This window comes from Protopterus annectens, chromosome 4.part0, assembly GCF_019279795.1.
Source record: "Protopterus annectens isolate FY-2018-M chromosome 4.part0, PAN1.0, whole genome shotgun sequence".
NCBI classification, from domain to species: Eukaryota; Metazoa; Chordata; order Ceratodontiformes; family Protopteridae; genus Protopterus; species Protopterus annectens.
The window spans coordinates 99,811,767-99,832,308 of NC_056733.1; the positions used below are offsets into that span (position 1 = coordinate 99,811,767).

A 20,542-nucleotide genomic window follows, 5' to 3' on the forward strand; every position below is an offset into this window, starting at 1 on the left:
AAGTGCATACAATGTCACTTGTTTTCGTTGTAAAGTAATACTTTTAGCTGCACATTATTACAGCTTTATTAGTCATATGCACAAAAATGTTTATCTATCATATTTATAGACCAATCATAAAGAACTGTTAATATTAGGGGAACAAGACTATGTTAAAGATACTGATATCATACAATTAACAAGTGAATGGCACCCTGAATTGCAAATGAGAAAAGCATTTATCATATATGAGAAAGAAATTCTATATTAAGTATATAAAAGATTTTTTTGATTTTTTTTTACACAATGAGCCAATACCAAGTATAAAACAAACAAAGTATAGATGAAAGGTTCACTAGGACTTGAGATGTAAGTAAAGGGATATGTTATATGTATAATTACATCGATTAAAATATTTAGTTATTGGACCCAAATAGCAAATAAAAAGAAATTAAAGGCTACAGCTAGTATATAATCAAAAGCACTTTGATGTTATAATAACATCAATAATGTCTAGTTTTAAGAAGAGAGGGGGTGATAGGGGTGAGGAGATTGGAGTGGAGGAAAGGAAATGGATACTACAGAATATACATAAAGTAAATAAGTTATATGGTAGCACTATACTTTGATTGGAAGTCTTAACGTTATACATGGAATCTTTAAACAAATCATCCGAGTAGCTGTCTGTACACTAATTTTGGTAGAGTGAGGAAGTGGATGGGGAATAGAAGGGTGATAGAAGTAAGTTTAAAAAACAAACATAAAACTTCATATGAGGCATTTATTCTTCACAGAATTACCATAGGAATAGACAGCCACTTCATATATGAAAAATATAACATAGTTGGAAAAGAAACTTCACTGTAAATAACGTTTTGTTTTTCACATGATGTTTTTGTGTATCTGAAATAACACATTTTCATAAAATTAGAGAACTCACATAGATTAATCACTATAGAGAACTTCTTGAAATGTTAACTTGTTTGTTTTTACTATCATCTATATATAACTGTGTATAATACTATATATTTATTACTACATGCAAATAAAGAATGTGATACTTAATATAGTAAACATTATCAAAGAAGTATCGAACCACATTGTGCTGTATATTCCAAGTACAGGCAGAAGCATTTTTTGATGTTCTCTGACTAGAAGTTGGAAGTTAGAGGAAGGTGGCTTTGATGACTTGTTCATCAAACCAGGAATTTAATATTCCATGTTAGGAGATGTATATAGTTTTAAGTTTTTTATTAGTTATGCTTAGTTCTAAATATTTGCCCATAACAAAATTCAGGGTATATATCTGTATAGATAAAAAAATTTTTCTTATAAATGTGTATCTTTAAATGTCAATGGCCTTAATAATCCTGTAAAAAGAGGAAGTTTAACTATATATTTAAGAACTAACAAAACAGATATATATTTTCTTCAAGAAACTCATATCATAAAGAAAGACTTAGATAGAATGTCTTTTAATGGTTGTACTGTACTTATGGAGTCTCATTTTGAGACCAAGAGAAGAGGCGCCGTGATATTACGGAAAACACATTACCGATACCCAAAATCTTAGATACATATTCAGACAAGAATAGTATGTTATGCTTAGTAATATTAGAAAAAATAGAAGATATATAACTCTAGCCAGTACATATTAGATACCTGGTATTGGTGCAGAAACAGCAAATAAATATCTGGACTTGATCTCTATTCATTTCAAAGGAGAAATTATATATGCAGACAACTTCAGTTGTATTCTCTCTATAAGTGACACCGTTAAAAATGACAAATTCAGAATGTCTGCTCCAGCAAAAAAATATAATTCATCAAATCTTATAGACATATATGACATAAAAGAATCAGAATCATTAAAGTACACACATTACTCATACATATATGGAACACAAACAAGTACTGATAAAGTGCTAGTTACTAATAATTTAATTTCTAAATTACACAAAGTTTCAATTAGCTCTTGTCCACTGTTTGACCACAATGCCCTTTTCTTCAAAGTTAGCATCACAACAAAAGATTTGATAGCTTGGCAAAGATTACCAGCCTATATTACTAAACTTAATGGGTTTAAAGAATGGTTACTGAATGAGTCTGAAATATTCCTTTCTATTAATGTTAACAATGACGTTTCTAAAACCATTGTCTGGGATTCATTAAAATCTTATCTATATGGTAAAATCAAAAACTGGTATATAAACAAAAGAAAATAATGGGACAATGAAGTAATAAATATACAATTAAAAATTGATGCACTAAAAAGGAATTTAAACACCAAAGACATAAACATAAATCCTGAATTAAAACAAGTAAATGTAAAGTATACATAAATATTAAATCACAAAGTAGAAATACATTTAGAAATAGTTAAATTAAATTACAATCCTACACAGTTAATCCTAAAAACATGCATAGGTTAGCAGTTAAAAAAATAACAAATGACAATTACATAAAGGAAATTACAGATAATTCTAGAAATATACCTAAACATGTCACTGATTTAAAAGAGATTTTAGAAATATTTAAAACAGATTACAAAACAGTGAAAATTACTAACTTAGATTCTAGTAACAATATTCAAAAAAATAAATTCTTGAAAGAAAATATCAATAAAAAGGTAACAAAGGAGCAAAATACCAAATTACCGATATCATTAAAAGAACTATAGGATAGTATACAATGCCTTAAAAATAACAAAGCTCCAGGAATAGATGGAATTATAGGAGAAATTTATAAACTATTTTCAGATGAAGCCTTAAAGATACTGATAGCAACTTTTGAAGAATTTGGAAAGAATGAAATAAACTTTTCCTTCATGGAAATATTCAATTATCTCACCCATCCTAAAACATGACAAAGATCCCAAATTAGTAACATCTTATCACCCTATCTCACTATTGAATATAGATTACAAAATTTTTACTTAAATTTTTGCAAAAAGACTAAATCAATTCATGCCAAAACTAATAGACAATGACCAGACAGGCTTATTATTAAACAGGAAAGTCCAAGATAATGTCATCAGACTCTTACCTTTAATAGATCTTGGTAAAAACAAGAGCAACCAGTACAAAACACCAAACTTGAGCAGAAAAACAAAATAAACTGGTAGGCAGTTGTGGCGTAAAATCAAACTTTAATAAAATAACACCAGCAAAGAGATAAGATAAGCACTTTCATACCAAACTAGGTACTTCATTAGATCTAACTTCACAAGCATTACAAACAACCATTTATTAGTGTCTAAAGTCAGTAAAGGTTTAATTGGTATAAAGTTATTTAACCCTTTACCATTTTTAGCCTGGAATAAAGTCAACCATATAATTTCAAGGCATTCAGTGTGGGTCCTGATATCACACCCTCTCACACCAGACTTTTATATCTCAAGGACCATGAATTTAAACTAGCGATTACTGCCCATGCTTTTTAAATGTTTAGAAAGAGCATTCTTATCATCACCTCTATTTATACTATATAGATGTTCTCTAATATGGTCTCTGAGAAATCTATTTGTCTTTCCGACATAGAATGGTTAACAAACCTCACAACAAGCATAATAGACTAAGCCACAGGGACTACAACTAGCATAAAGATCAAAATTAAAAATACATCCTGTATATCAGGATGTGCCATATGGTCATCAGTTTTAACATATTTACAAACATTACAGTGCTGGCAGGGATATGTACCAATCTTTCTTACCTTAGGAGAGTTTCTGGATGATGTTAAAGGTTTATAGCAAAGCATTCTCTTAAGTGATGGATGGTTCTTAAAACAAAAAGAGGGTGTAGTACCTAAAACCTCTCTACATTTCTTATCAGATATCAGTACCTTCCAGTGCTTTTGAATCACATCACAAATATAACCTATATCATTTAAATATGTGAGGTTCATTCATACTGATTGTGCCACAGAATATTCATTAGTATTGTCAATATCTACATAGTCCCAATAAAAAGGTCTAGTGTGAGAATCTCTTGAGGCAATGGTATCATCTGCACTAGTATAACCCCCATCTAAAAATTAGCAGCTAAGTTGTCAAATGACTCCTACATGTCATTATCCCTCATGTGTAAACGTGCTGCCCTGAAAAATTGTCACTTCAGGACATTTCTTTTAACATACCTGGGATGCATACTGTGCGCATGCATACTATTATTCATTTTGCAGGGTTTATGATATAAACTAGTCTCCAGACCACCAATTGTCTTACTAGCACTGACATCCAAAAAGGTATCCTCTCCAGAGAGTATTTATATGAAAACCTGAAAAAGTCAGTTGTACCATTCAAATATTGTACAAATTCACTTAGCATCTCAGGTGTATTACCCCATACAAGAAAGACATCATCCACGTAATGCCCATAAAACAAAACAGATCTGGAGAAAATATTACATTCACAGAACACATGTTCAGCCTCCCATTCAGCCAGAACAATATTTGCAAAAGTGTTCACACAGACTGTGCCTATCGCTACCCCTGTGAGTTGTAGATAGAACTTCTCAATAAAAACAAAAACATTGCATTCCAAAACTATTTCAAGTAGGCTACACAATAAGTATATCTTCTCATACGTATACTTAGAGTTACGGCTAAGAAACATCCTAACGTACTCAACTCCTATAATGTTGGGGATGCATGTAAAAAGTGAGTTGACATCCATTGTCTCCAACACAACATCCTCACTATAACCCATACTGGACCAAGCACTCAGCTTATGCAAAAAGTTTTTTGTGTCCTTTAACACATTAGTAGCCAACTCCAACACAGGAAAAGCTGTCTTTCTAAATAAATGGAAATGGGCTCTGTGGCCCACCCCTTGCCTGACACAATCAGCCTCATTGGTGGATCTAACATATTTTTGTGTTTCCTGGGCAGACCATATATTTGGGACATAACTGGATGCTCAACCAGAAAGTACTCATAGAGTATTCTATCAAGTACACCCTCCATAAGAACTTCCTCTACATAAGAATGTATTTTATCAACTAATCTATTAACATCAAATCTAGATAGTACAATGTAAGTATTTTCATCACAGTTGAGTGAACTGATAACCATTTGCTACATCCTGATATATCGCAGGCTACAAATGGTAAAGGGTTAAATGACTTTATACCAATTAAACCTTTGCTGAAACCACATGACCTTAGCCACTAATAAGTAGTTGTTTGTAATGCTTGTGAAGTTAGATCTGATGAAGTACCTAGTTTGGTATGAAAGAGCTTATCTTAACTCTTTGCTGTTGCTATTTTATTAGTTTGATTTTACGCCACAGCTGCCTACCAGTTTATTTTGTTTTTCTGCTTTAGTGGATCTTGCAAATAAAAGAAAGAAAGAATTGTCAATTATCAGTCTAGATTTGGACAAAGCTTTGGATTCTATTACTTGATCATATTTATTTAAAGTCTTAGAAACATTTAATTTTTTCCCAGATTTTATAAAATTATTAAATAATTTATATGAGAACTTGATATCGTATACTAAAATTGGAGCTTTTTTACCAGGACAAATCAAAATACTAAAGAGAACTAAACAAGGTTGGCTAGTGTCACCTTTATTATTTGCCTTATTAGAGGAACCATTAGCCAATTACATAAGAAATAGCACCAATCTAGTCAGTTTTTCGATTAATCCAATATGCAGCTCTAAAATACATCTCTTTGCTGACAATATTTTCTTAACCATTGGAGATATAGATGTGTCAATAAATCATATTATTAGTTCCCTAAAAAATTTTGAAGAAATTTGAGGTATAAAATTCAACAGTAATCAAACTGAAACTATATTATTAATTAAGAAAATAAGTATGGTTCTGGAAAAATATAATAATTTTGTTTGGAAAAATGATACTATTATATATATATATATATATATATATATATATATATATATATATATATATACACACACACACACACACACACACACACACACACACACACACACACACACACACACATTATAAAAATCAATTAACAGGGATCAAAGAATACTTAAATAAATGGAATAAAATGTTCTTTACTATAGAACAAGGATTATCTCTAATAAAAATGATAATTTTACAAAAAATCCTATAATTGCCTGTCCCCCCAAAAAATTAATAAGACAACTTAATTCTTTACTAAATACATTCTTTTGGTTTCCACAAAAAACAAGAATAAGATATGATTGGCACTGTAGAGATTGGGAAAAGGGTAGAATTGCATTCCCAAACTTAGAACTTTACGTGGAATCAACTATACTTAATATGATGAGTCAGTGGCTAACCTATAAATACACATCTAACTGAAAGAACTTGCATAAAGCTATTTTGTTTACTAATACTGATGAATCAATAAATAATGACTTTCTTACAGAAAACAATAAGATGTTTCTAGTTGTAAAATCTATAGTTTATAAAGAAAACAAAAATGAAAGATTTCCTCCTTACATTAACTATATACTAAATAATTTTAAAAAGATAATGAACAGAAATCACATGATAAGAATTTTTTATTTCTAATGTTCCTGATAGCACATACAGGGAAATGTCTAGACTCATTCAATATGAAGAAAATACTAGAGATGAAAGAAAATGGCTTAATATTCTGGCAACAGTGTCTTAAGCACTAACAATATATATGAAGCAAACAGCCTTAGAACCAGATAGAACAAAATCAAAATAATTGGTTAAACATTCAAATTTTTAGGGAATATTTAGTACATGAATTTAAGACATATCAAGTGACTAACATCTCCACACAACCAAAGATAATATCTCTCTTTTGTGAAATAAACACAATAAATAACAATGAGGGATTCTCAATAGCTAAGATATACAAAATATTAAGATCAAAGTTACAAATATCTGAACAATCTTTATGGAACTGTGTAGAAAAAAATAATAAACCTTTTTCTGAAAATGAAAGCATTTTAATGCTTAAATCAGTTAATAACACAACATCATCCTCTATGTGGAAGATTTTCACATGGAAATTTATTCATAGGAGTTAAAATATCCCTCATAAATTAGCATTGATATCGGGAAGTAGTAGTCATAAATGTTGGTGGTGTGATGAAACACTGTGTGCAGACTGGGCACATAAGTTCCTTGAGTGTAAAACTGTCATTCCCTTTTGGCAGGAGTTTAAGAATTTCACAAAGGCATTGTGGTCAGACAAATGCAAAATTTCAGACTCATTGTTACTATTTAATGCATTAATACTAGTACAGATCTCAAAGACACAAGTGTATCTTCTCTGGTGCCTACTTGCAATTGCAAGGAAAAATATTACATCAAACTGGAAGAACAGAAACATCTTTGCTTTCTCTGAATTAATTTTATTGGCCAAAAGTGTATGTAACAGAGAACTATTAACTCTAGCTTCAAGAATGACCAAAATAACACATAAACAGTTATCTTGGATGAAACTTAAAAATTATTAAACAAAATGTAATCACTCTAATGAAAAAGTATATTCATGTTATGGGCATTGTATATAGTTGTTTTTATGTTGAATTGCTTAAATGATGTATAAATCTTTGTATTTTGTGAAAATCAATAAAATAATGTTTCAGGAAATGGTCCTGGGACCGCTCATTTTTGTCATTTACTTCTCTGATGTCAAGGTCAATGCCAACAGCCTTTGGCTGACAAAATTTGCATATGGCTGCAAATTAGGAGCAGTCACAGAATCCTCCACTGACACAAATATTCTGCAGGAAGGGCAGGCACAGACAAATAACTGGTGTCAGAGCCGTGGACTAAAACTAAATGCCAAGAAATGTAAAATAGTATCCTTCAGGAAGTCATCCACCCCTGGAAACGGTCATATTGACAACGCACTCCTGAGAGTTGACCCAGTAGTCAGTGACTTGAGGACATCATTCTATATTCTGCAACTTATAAAAAAGATAAGGTATCTAAGTCCAAGGAGGTCATCATTCCACTGTGTTCGACATTCATCAGACATATCATTCAGTGCAATATCCCCTTTGGTATGTACCTAATCTGGAACATCTTGAGAAGTTCCTCATTAAAAGAATACCGGGAATAAGTAACATGTCCTCTGCAAACCAGCTCAAGGCCCTGTTCCTAAATTCTGTCTCCAACAGGCTTTGAGGGGAGGTATGTCAGACACCACCCTTATGGACATCCTGCATATCCACAAAACAAACAGCACCAGAATTACCCATTATAAAGATTTATGACTTGTCTGTGGTATAAATAGGACCTGCTAGAGAGACAGGTATGTATTCCAGAGACACCCCCTTCTCTGGAACAGGCTCCCCATCCATGTGAAGCAGAGTGCCTCCCTAACCCAATTCAAGTGTAGCTTGGACAATTGGAAAGGGAACAGGGAATTCATCCCTCATTTGGCACCTATGTCTCTAATGGACACAAGTAGTCTGTAAATGGTTCATCTCCCAGGCCCCTGCTTGCAAATGTTTCATCTCTAAAGCCCCTGCTTACATGTACCAGAACTTGTCAGAGGTTTAGGATTCATGACTGGGCTTAAAAGGCCCTTGTGGCCATTAGCATAGTATGCACATATGGATCTATGAACAAGCCCTAAACAATATGCCCTACATTGACCGACTCAGTGCCATGTCACTATACTTGATATCCTACAGACTGCTACAAGGTGAACTGTGTCTGGCATACAAGGCATCCTTTGACCCAATACTGATGGGCCTACTGTGCATCAGCAAGATAAATTGCAACATAAATACTTGGTCTATGTATCTAAACCTCTACTGCAACATCATCAAAACAGTCTGGAGGAACAGGTACATCATGCAGAGGATAACACTGCTACAGAACAGACTCCCCACCCACATAAAGCAAAATTCATCCCTGTCCATATTCAAGCACAACTTGGAGCTCTGGAAGAGTAATAGAAAATTTACTCCAGGATTGTCCCCTGTACTACAAATGGACAGACGGAGATCCTAAATGATTTATCCCACACCTGAGTCCTCTCATATTATATAGTTACTGACTATGGGATGGGTAATACTCCTCTAACAAAAAATGGGAAAGGTTAATTCAAGCACAAAAAGGAAGTTGGCTAGGCTTAAAATAGCCCTCCAGTGCAGATGGCTTAGTACTTACTTATGAATCTATGAAGCCATAAAATTATTTATTTTTCTTTAGGGAGAGGAAAGAATTTGCCTACATAATCTCGCTTATTTTAGAATGTAAAATGTAAACTTCTTCTGTTAAAAACATTTTTAAACATCACCTGTTGACCAGTTGTCATAAATCTTAAGGTTTTTCCTTCCATTGCTCAATGTAAAAGGTTCACTACTGACCTCCATCTAATGTCTGTATGGAGCTTGCATGTTCTCCCTTGGTCTCTGTGGAGTTTCTTCTAATCCCCCCCACAAAAAAATGTGTTGCGTATTTCCACCTTAAACTCAGCCAAGAATGGAGCTGTGGACAGCAGCACCGAATCATGATGTCCCCCCTACAGGGGGAAGACTTGTATAGATCAACTGCTTTAAACATCAGTTGCAGTGCACAGTATCCTCAAGATAGAAGAACATAGATCACCGGTTGCATACCATGTCAGGTTTAGCCACTGAACAGTGTAAATATTGGCGCTAAAAGATTTGGTCGCATTGATTAATGTTTCTAAAATAGGTTTGAGATAAATGAATTGAAGAGCCAGCCTACTCCAACCTATTCCATGAACCCATACTAAAAGTGGGAGGGGTGTGTGTGCTCCTATTGGCCAGTGTATGCCTCACATAAAGGCCAGTAGCCCTTGGTCAGTAAGCTAGCTTGGGTTCCTGGGATGGCTCTGTTGAGAGAGAGCAAGACATAAAACCAATCAACCTGCCAAACATGAACTAAGACTCGCTATACTCAGTGCACAGCTTGGAAGTAGATGACATGATGATGAGAAGGAGACTGGATATCCTATGTATGCAGAATGCAAGATGGAAGTGCAGTGCAGCAAAGCCACTTGGCTTGGGGCTTAGAGTCAACTACACAGAAGGAAGGTAAACTAGAAATGGTATGGGAATTGTGGTGATGGAGAGGCTTCAGAAGACAGTGAGGGATGTCATCAGAATTATTGACAGACTCATGGCACTCCAATGCTAATGTAATGATAGGGCAGTGTTTATAATAGGTTCATAGGTTCATAGGTAAGTACTAGGCTACCAGCCCAAGCCTACCCAACAAGGTTCCCTGGCTTACGCCACCCACAAAAGTTAATTTCCTGTGCCCCTGTCGAGCAGAGCCACAGAAGTGATCCCCGGGGTGTATTTCCTATTTCCCATCCATTCATCAAGATTTTTCTTGAAGAGTGCTAATGAAGAACATTGCTTGACATAGATGGGTAGCTTGTTCCAGAGTATGAGAAGTCTCTGAGACAGGAATCTATCACTCCAGCATGTCCTGTTTAATGTGGTGACAAGGTTTAGGTCCCTAGAGCGTGTAGCTTGGAGGGATTGGGATTTCTTTAGGTGCAGCATTTCCAACAGCTCTGGGTTTTACATAGCTTTATATGCTAGGCAGAGATCTCCTCAGAGTAGGCAATATGCTACAGAGTAAAGCCGGAGTTTTTTGAGATAGTCGGTGTAGCTCATCTGTTTGAGGCCAGTAATCCTCTTTGTGAGGTACTTCTATGGCATTTCCAGCTGATGCAGATGTCTTGTGAGGTATATTCCAAAAGGGGCATTGTACACTATAATGGGTCTGATGAGTGCTGAGTAGAGGGGAACAATGACCTCTTTTTCCTGGATGAGATCCCTTTTGTGATGAGGTGTGCCACATAGAAGGATTTCCTGACTACTGTAGTGATGTGATTATCAAAGGAGAGACTACTGTCCACCTGGGTCCCAAGGTCTCTTATCACACATTCGGCATTAAGTAGACTGCTGTTTATGTGGTAGTTCATGGGTACAAAGTTTTTTACCAAAGGGGATGACAATGCAATTTTTGTCATTGAGCTTGAGGCCATGCCTCTGACAACAGGCATCTGTCTCAGTGAGGCCCTTCTGTAGGATGTCCACATCATTTGGGGACTCGACTATGGTTCCTAGTTTGCAGTCATCTGCAAACTTCATTAGCCAGAGGCCTTCTGTGTTAGACTGTACTTCAGAGAAGTAGATACCAAACAGGAGAGGTCACAGGACTGAATCCTGTGGTATTCCACTTGTCACTGCTTTGAAGTCAGATTTGGAGTCTGCAACTTTTACAGTGTGGATTTTGTCAGTGAGCCAGTTGGCATCCCATCTTGTGATGTAGGGATTTATACTTAGTTTAGTGAGTTTATATATAATTCCAGAATGGGGGATGGTGTCTAAAGCCTTGTCGAGATCAAGAGAGACTGTGTGAACCACCTTACCCTCATCTATGGCTTTGGTGACTGCCTCAAAAAACTTGATCAGGTTCAGAAGGCATGATCTGCCTTTCAGAAATCCGAACTGGGTGGGGTCCAGAGTTTGGAGGTTACCAACGTCTTTGTTTATGAGTTCCATGATGATACATTCCATGCCCTTGCAGACCAGGCTTGTCAGGTTAATAGGGCGATAGTTCCCGGGAACAGTGGTGGCTCCCCCTTTGTGAAGTGGGATAACTGTTGCTGTGTGCCATTCAGTGGGCACAAAGCCTGATAAGAAACTATGATTGAACATGGTGCTTAGGTGGGGAGCCAGTTCGTTCTGAAGTTCATGTAAAACACAGCCTGGGATGTTGTCCACTCCCATGGATGCTGTTTTTTGGTTTTAGAGAGTGCAGCTTTTACCTGCATAGATGTGATTACAGGTACTCTGCATTTTTCTGTATAGATATGGGCCCTTTAAGGGGTGAGAGGGGGGGTAAAGTTAGCACTGAACCTATCTGCCAGGATGTTGGCAATATCAGTTGGTTCTGCAATTTTTGTGCCATTGTGCTGTAACTCAGAGCAGATCTGGGTGTTGCCATTGAGATTCTTGACATAGCTATAGAATGCTTTGTGGTTGCCCTTAGAATCAGTGACGATTTTGTTTTTGTAGCTAGCTTTGGAGGATCTTATAAGGGATCTCAGCTTCTTACTGAGGCTGACCAGGGAGCTCCTCCACTCATGGGATTTTACTCTCTTTTGCAACAATTTCTTCCTTCGGTTGTAGACTTTGTTTATCGCAGGGGACCACCAGATTGGCTTCCTTTTTTTGGAGGATATCATCTTGGTTCTGTTTGGGATAGCATGATCTATGCACTCATGTAAGTGCTTATAGAGTGCATTTGTGTAGAATTCATCAGTTGTAACTGTATTGTCCATCTGCATGGGTGTCATGAAGTTCAAAACGTCTTTGTTAAGAAGCATGAAGTTGGCTTTGGAGAAATTGGTTACTGTGGTTTCCTTAATGTTGGATGGGGGTGGGATGCGAATATTTAGAGTGATTAGCTTATGGTCGGATCTGATCAATGAGGAGTTGACTTCAGATGTGGAACACTGGCCACTCATGTTGGTGAAGACTAGGTCTAGGATATCATTGCCCCTGGTGGGAGTGTAGATAAAATGATCCAGGGCATTGGAATTTATGAATTCCAGAAAGCATTGAGTGAAGGAGTTGGTACATGAGTAGCTTTCACAGTTAATGGTGGGGTAGTTGAAATCACCCATTATTAGGGTGATTGGTTGAACCCTAATATTTTCCAGTATATCAAGAAAAGAGGAGTGGGAATCCTGGGGCATGGTGAGGGATCTGCATCAAGCTACAATTTGGATTGCAGTTTTGTCCGGAGTTACTTGCACTTGGATAACTTCGTATGCATTATGCTGCGCAGCTAGCCTGGAGGTGTGCATATTCTTAATGAATATGGACACACCTCCACCTTTGGTGTTCTGGTCCAGGTTAGATGGCCGAAAAGTGTGGTATGAGTTATAGCCTGGTAATGCAGGGTTGCTCTTTAGAACCTTGAACCAGGTCTCAGTCACTGCACAGATATCAAAGTTCTCCATTTTAAGGAGTGCCTCTAGTGAGTGCATTTTGAGATTTAGACTTCTAGCATTGAATAGTATTACCCTCAGTTTTTGCTTGCCTGTTCCTGTTACAGTGGTGAATTTGTCATTTGAACCTTGCCTAAAAAAGGCACTATAGGGGCGGCAAGAGCTTTAGCCAGTATCTGGAATCCCAGGGGCGAAAGGTGCAGGCCATCTCTGGCAAAGCATTGTGGTCTGTCGACCATGTCGTCCCAGGCAGACAGATACTGGATCCCCTTAGAATGACACCAGAAGCTTAGCCAGTTGTTGAAGTCAATCAGTTTGTCCTTGTACTGCAGTTTCATTCTGGGCGATGGCAGGATGCCACTCATGGGTAGGGTCATACCTGCCTCAGGTACAAGATCAGAGAGCTCTTCCATGTATCTTTTCATGTAGTCCAGGGAGGTATGTCTCAGGTCATTCACACCAGCATGGACAATGACAGAGTCATATTTGTACTTGTTGTGGAGTGACCTGAGTGCATGGGTTATGTGGTGGATCCTGGCATCTGACAGGCAGCTGACAGTAACTTTCTCCTTGTTTAGCCTGGTGAGTGGGACATCAGTGTGCCTGAATATAGAGTCACCTATGACTAGTGTGTTGGGTACGTTGGTTTGCCTTATGGGCTGTGGTTTATTGACACACTGAGTCTGTGGGCTATGGGTCATTTGGGTTGTGTTGGGGAGTGGAGGTTGCTTGTGTTTCTGCTTTGGAGGTCTCTGTTGCTTGTGCAGATTATTATTGAGAGCCTCTGCAAATGTTTTTATGTTTCTATATGTGGATTTTGGTGATGTAGGTTTACTGAGTCTATGTGATGAGTGTGGTGTGGTGCAAGTGTTTACCTTCTCCTCTTGACTGCCAAGTTCAGTCTTGGTTGGAGAGAGCTTTACCTCCAGTTTGGCTAGATAAGTGAATCTCTCACAGGTTGTGGTGTTGGGTGGTAGGAGGAGAGAGTTGTCTGTGTACATGAGGCAATTGCTACATTGCCTCAAGATGCCCAGACTCATAAGATAGACAGGAGAAAACACTGGGAGCTGACCCTTGGACATGCCTGAATATAAAACTACTTTCCTCTAGACAAGTGAGGAAAGTGAGTACAAGAGCTGTTTTTCTCTAAGCAAGTGAGGAAAGTAAGTACAAAACTGTTTCCTCTAGCTAGAGAGGAAGGTTGAGTGCTGTAGTAATCTGTAGCTTATTTAGTGCTAACAACAAGTTCTGAACAAGTGCTGAGCACAGATAAGCAAATTCAAGTGCTAAAACTAAGAACCTGTACCTGGATCTTGTGGTAGATAGACTACGTAGTGCTTACCACTCCCACTGATAAGCTAGAATGCTTCCTTCTAACACAGGCTTGGAGGACTCAGAAGCTTACAAACAGTCCTGGATACAGGTAATCTGTATCTCGACTAGTTACAGGAAAGGTGGGAAACAAGCGCAAATGTGGGCTTTTAAACCAGAAAGTTGAAAGAGATGGAAAAACTGCCCAAATGGCCAATTAACTACAATTTCTGGGCCAGAAACCACTCTTGTGGTAGATAGGCTACCTAGTGCTTACCACTCTCACTCATCAGCTAAAAGGCTTCCCTCCAATACAGAAAGGCTCAGGGGAGGGCTCAGAAGCTTACAAGCAGTACTGGATACAGTAAATCTGTATCTGGACTAAATTAGTTACAGAAAAGATGGGAAACAAGTGCAAAAGCGCTCTTTTAAACCAGTAAGATGAAAGAGAGGGAAAAACTGCCAAATGGCCAATAAACTACAATTTCTGGTCCAGAAACAACTCTTGTGGTAGATAGGCTACCTAGTGCTTACCACTCCCACTGATAAGCTAGAAGGCTTCCCTCAAACACAGAAAGGCTTGGGGGGGCTCAGAAGCTTACAAACAGTCCTGGATACAGCAAATCTTTATCTGGACTAGATTAGTTATAGGAAAGGTGGGAAACAAGTACAAACGCAGGCTTTTAAACCAGAAAGTTGAAAGAGATGGAACAACTGCCAAATGGCTGAAAAACTACAAAATCTGGGCCAGAAATCACTCTTGTGGTAGATAGGCTACCTAGTGCTTACCACTCCCACTGATAAGCTAGAAGGCTTCCCTCCAACACAGAAAGGATTGGGGGGCTCAGAAGCTTACAAACAGTCCTGGATACAGCACATCTGTATCTGGACTAGACTAGTTACAGGAAAGGTGGGAAGCAAGTGCTAACACAGGCTTTTAAACCAGAAAGTTGAAAGAGATGGAAAAACTGCCCAGATGGCCAATAAACTACAATTTCTGGGCCTGAAACCACTCTTGTGGTAGATAGGCTACCTAGTGCTTACCACTTCCACTGATAAGCTAGAAGGCTTCCCTCCAACACAGAAAGGTTTTGGGGGCTCAGAAACTTATAAACTGTCCTGGTTACAGCAAATCTGTATCTGGACTAGACTAGTTACAGGAAAGGTGGGAAGCAAGTGCAACTGCAGGATTTTAAACCAGAAAGTTGAAAGGGATGGAAAAAATGCCAAACGGCCAATAAATTACAATTTCTGGGTCAGAAACCACTCTTGTGGTAGATAGGCTACCTAGTGCTTACCACTCCCACTGATAAGCTAGAAGGCTTCCCTCCAACACAGAAAGGCTTGGGGGGCTCAGAAGCTTACAACAGTCCCAGATGCAGCACATCTGTATCTGGACTAGACTAGTTACAGGAAAGGTGGGAAACAAGTGCAAATGCAGGCTTTTAAACCAGAAAGTTGAAAGGGATGTAAAAACTGTCCAAATGGCCAATAAACTACAATTTCTGGGCCAGAAACCACCCTTGTGGTAGATAGGCTACCTAGTGCTTACCACTCCCACTGATAAGCTAGAAGGCTTCCTTCCATCACAGAAAGGCTTTGGGTGCTCTGAAGCTTACAAACAGTCCTGGTTACAGCAAATCTTTATCTGGACTAGACTAGCTACAGGAAAGGCAGGAAACAAGCTTAGAAAAAAACATTTTTTTTGGAAAGTGGAAAGGGAGAAAGGAGAAACAGAAGACAATTCAAAATTAAGGACCTAAGTGGCTTGCCCTTCACAAATATTCTTTCTGTATTAGGTAGAATGAACTAGTGACACTAGACTGGAATAGAGCTGGGATAGAGCTGAACATATGGAACTGGTAGGAGTGTCTGAAGTCAAAATATGATCTCACTGTACTCAGTTGAGTGAGCAAATGAGATAGATCCAGGAGGAGTGTTCAAACACAAATTTACTGGAGAGGCGGGCAATTCCAAAGCCACCAAGATTAATACCAGAACAAGAACATGGAGGGTGGGCAGGAAACTAACTGCAGAGACAGAGAGAGACCACAGTTTTCTATCAAACAATTAAATAGGAAAATAAATAACTACAGAGAGATGCAGACCACAATATTCAATGAAACAATTAAATACACAGAAAAATAAAATGCAGTACAATCTTTAACACTGCAAGTTTGTACTTAACTCAGCTAGTAATGCAGTTGATTGTAGATATGTAGCAGAAGCCAAACAACTCAGATATTGAGCAGTAATAAATTCAAAGATATGTGACTTACAGTTATAAATACAGAGAAACCCTCTAGGCTAAGAGTTTAACACTGAACCAATGCCCCACAGCAGGGTTATGATAGTGAAGTAAAGCATGCATTTGGACAGCAGATGCAAGATCTACTAGATAAAGCAGGAAAGATGAAATGATATTGATAATCGGATACTTGAATGCACATATCAGGACAGACAGAGCAGGATATGATGACTGCCTGGGTCCATGTTGGTGGGGTAACAGGAATAAATAAGGAGAAGCCATTATGGACTAATATCTGCCAAATGGCTTGATGGTGGTCAACACATGATTCAGTAAGAGAGACAGTCACAAGATCACATACTAGAGTGGCCAACTCTGGTAGACTTCCTCCTAGTAAGGAAAGGGCACTGGGTAGAATCAGTGATTGCAAAGACATCTGCTGTTAAACAGTCAGTCCAAAATGTAAACCACTGGTTACCACAATCATCTGCAAGCACTGGTCAGAGAAGACTCGAAAGACAACAAAGATTAGGCTGAAGACCTGGAAGCTGACTAGAGAGAAGGCACAGAAGTTCAAGGAATTATTCAGGGCTCTACTACCTCAGGCAGAAGAGGACATATATGGAGTTGAAGAAGAATGGCAGCAGATTTTTCAAAAAAAAAAAAATCTTGCTATTTTCCCACTTTTTGTAATTTAAAAGAAAGTTCAGTTACAGAGTTGCTGTTCTGAACTGTTTGTAAGTTTCTTGGAGGCCAGTGCTTGCTTGGGCTAAAGTGAAGTCTCTGTGTTCACCAGTGGCAGTGGTTAACACTGAACATTTATTGGCCATTTTGGGTCAATTCCAAACTCCTTGATGTCTCTCTCTTAAGACCCTGCAACTCTCTTTTTGTGCAGTCTTGCGCACAGAGCAGCATCGGGCAGCACCGCTTAAACAGGTTTAAAGTATTCCCGGCTCCACAAAGTCTGCTCTTCACTTTTTCCCTTAGAACTGCTCTAAATCTCAAAATAAGCACTATATTTTCATTCTAAAGCCCTGCACTTGCTCGTATAAGTAATCTCATAGGTAAACACTAATAAATGTAAGCACTACATCCTCTTATACTCAAAAGGCTAAGCAAAGACTCCATCTGGGCATTCCTGGACTTGGAGAAAGCATATGACAAGATCCCAGGAAAACTGATTTAGGCAGTCATGTGGTGGTTTGAAATCCCAGAAACACTTTTAAAATTAGTGCAGCCGATGTACAAAGACCGAAGACTCAGGTATGAACATTGTTTGGTCTCAGAGAGGGGTTCCCAGTGAAACTGGGTGCACATCAGGGCTCAGCTCTGATCCCACAGCTGTTGCCCCATCAAACAGGCCATAGGAGACAGATAGTGGAGAAAAAGCCAGAGGTGAGCAAAGACTCCAACTGGGCATTCCTGGACTTGGAGAAAGCATATGACAAAATCCCAGGAAAACTGATTTAGGCAGTCATGTGGTGGTTTGAAATCCCAGAAACACTTTTAAAATTATTGTACCCTATGTACAAAGACCCAATGACTCGGATATGAACATTGTTTGGTCTCAGAGAGAGGTTCCCAGTGGAACTGGGTGCACATCAGGGTTCAGCTCTGATCCCACAGCTGTTGCACCATCAAACAGGTCATAGGAGATAGATCAACAAATTTGCTGTATGCAGATGATGTGGCATTACAGGCAGACTCTAAGCAAGAGCTTCTTCAAAGGACAGAGGAATGGAATGAAATGAAAACTGAAGACACATGGTATGAAACTGATTACAGATAAGACAGGTGCAATGGCAACAAATAGGGGAATCAGAAGAAGATGAACATTGAGATAGCATGGAAAATAGTAGAACAGGTTAACAGCTTCAAGTATCTGGGAGGGGTGCTTGATGAGAAGGGAAGTCTGATTGAGAAGGTCAAAGCAAGGATCAGAGGGGCTGTAGTTATAACAAACGAATGCAAAAGAAGCTGAAAAGTAAATTATACAAAAACAGGAGCAACCGGTACTACTGCATGGTACAGAAACCTGGGCAATAAATGCAGAGCAATTGACAAAGCTAGAGATGGAGATGAAGTGCCTGAGATGGGTGGTAGGATATACACTGTTAGAGAGATGAAGAAATTAGGACATCCGAGCATAGGCCAAAGTAGCTCCAATTGCAAAGAAGGTCAAAAAGAACAGATTACAGTGTTTCAGGCACATGTGCCAAAAATCAGAAGACACGGATTACATAGATTTAATACTGTGATTCTTCTATAGTCATTAATAAGACTATTGACATTCAAGCTAAGAAAGTAGAGGTTATCCTTTACCTTTCTTGACACTTTGTAGCCCATTGTTTTAACTTTCATATCCTCATTCTTTTTCCTTTGAATGCATTTTTTCTTCAGAACTACTGTCTGTTTCAAATACATCACTCAGCTCTACATGCTTACCACCCTCTTCATATCCTGAGCAATCATTACTGTGGAATTCATCCCCTTCTTCACTAACTCCAATACTTGTCTTTTCCTGCTCCTGGTCATTTAGTTTATCTGGTTCTTGAACTGTATTAATCCACTGCCCCTCTTCTTATATATCATTTATAGTTGGAAATTCAGACCCTAAATTTTCTACAGAATCTGGTACAATTTGCTTTTATGTGACCAATTTCACTACACTGGGCACATCTTCATTTGTGCCAGTTCTGAGTAAGATGTGTACCATCTCCACAAAAAAGCATGCTTTTGGTTGATTTTTGTATAATCCATAAGCTTTATAATGTATAACGTTAATTACATTGGGAATATGCATTAATTTCCCTTCTACCTACTTACATTGACCCCAGACTTCCCAAGCTCCATTACTCAACTGCCTGTCATCATACACTTTTAAATTTCATATACAGTTTGACACACATTCAAAAAATATGTTTTTAGCACATCTGTTTCAATCTCAGCAATTCAGAATTGTGCAAGCAACTTTCTTTTAAAATTTAAATTTATGGCATGAAAATGACATTGTGCCCATGGCATACACAATTGATTTAAATCACATAAGTACATAAAGCAATCAGCTGCTGCTACATTCTCAAATGTTTACATCATGAGAGCTTTCTTTATCAACATGAATAAACATATCCATACATGCAGAGCCAGATCACGGTCAAATTGGGCCCTAGACAGGGTAATAGATCACACCCCCCAGAGCAGCCCCTCCAGCAGCAGCCCCCTTCCCAGCTATTCCAGAATTCCATTACTTGGCCATTTCTCACCAGTGACCATAAACACTGTTTAAACCTGTCAGTGTGCATACTGTTTTGTTACTTCTACAATGACTACAGATATTGAAATGAAAGTTTTAAATTAAAAGTTTATAGTACAAACATTGTTAGTTGCACATTGAAAGCAGACTTAGCATGAGCAACAATAAAATTATCTTCCCTTGAAACTCACAATTCCATGAAAATGCATTAAAACTCATAATCCCTTAAAAATGCACTGAAACTCATAATTCCCTGAAAATGTACTAAAACTCAGACTCATAGGCTCATAGGTTCATAGGATGGTACTAGGCTATTGGCCCAGAGACCCTTATAAGCCTAGCCAAGAATTTTGCCCATGTTCCCTCAAAGTCAGCACCGGTTTTCCTATCCAGCAGGGACACAGGTGGAATCCCAGGGTATATTTTCTGTTTCCCAACTCTTGATTACATCAGCAGTCTGGTAGTTGGTGTAGAGGATTCAGGCTGTTGTCTCCACTGAAGCTCTCAATTTCTTCAGCAGGCAGGTGGTTGGTGTAGAGGATCCAGGCTCTTGTCTCATGTTACCAAGGTACAGGGTTTGAGCCTGATCAAGTTAATTGACTAATCTGTTCCTTCCAATACACACACACACACACACACACACACACACACACACACACACACACACACACACACACACACACACATTTACTTTCTCTGTCATGCAGCAACACCCTCACTCTTTTCTCTCATATTGCAATGAATGAATGGCTAGTTTAAATTCTACATACACACTCCTCTCTCATACAACTACACACACACACACACACA

At 38.0% G+C, this 20,542-nt stretch overlaps 1 protein-coding gene across 1 annotated transcript in view; it reads left to right on the plus strand.

Annotated features, from left to right (window-relative positions):
- The first annotated feature begins 9,911 nt into the window (after positions 1 to 9,911).
- LOC122800219 (germ cell-specific gene 1-like protein) overlaps positions 9,912 to 20,542 on the plus strand; it is a 640,636-nt gene continuing 630,005 nt past the window's right edge. Inside the window, exon 1 of the mRNA XM_044069713.1 lies at positions 9,912 to 9,981. Within this exon, the coding sequence (XP_043925648.1) occupies positions 9,912 to 9,981 (70 nt within the window). The remainder of the gene's footprint in view (positions 9,982 to 20,542) is intronic.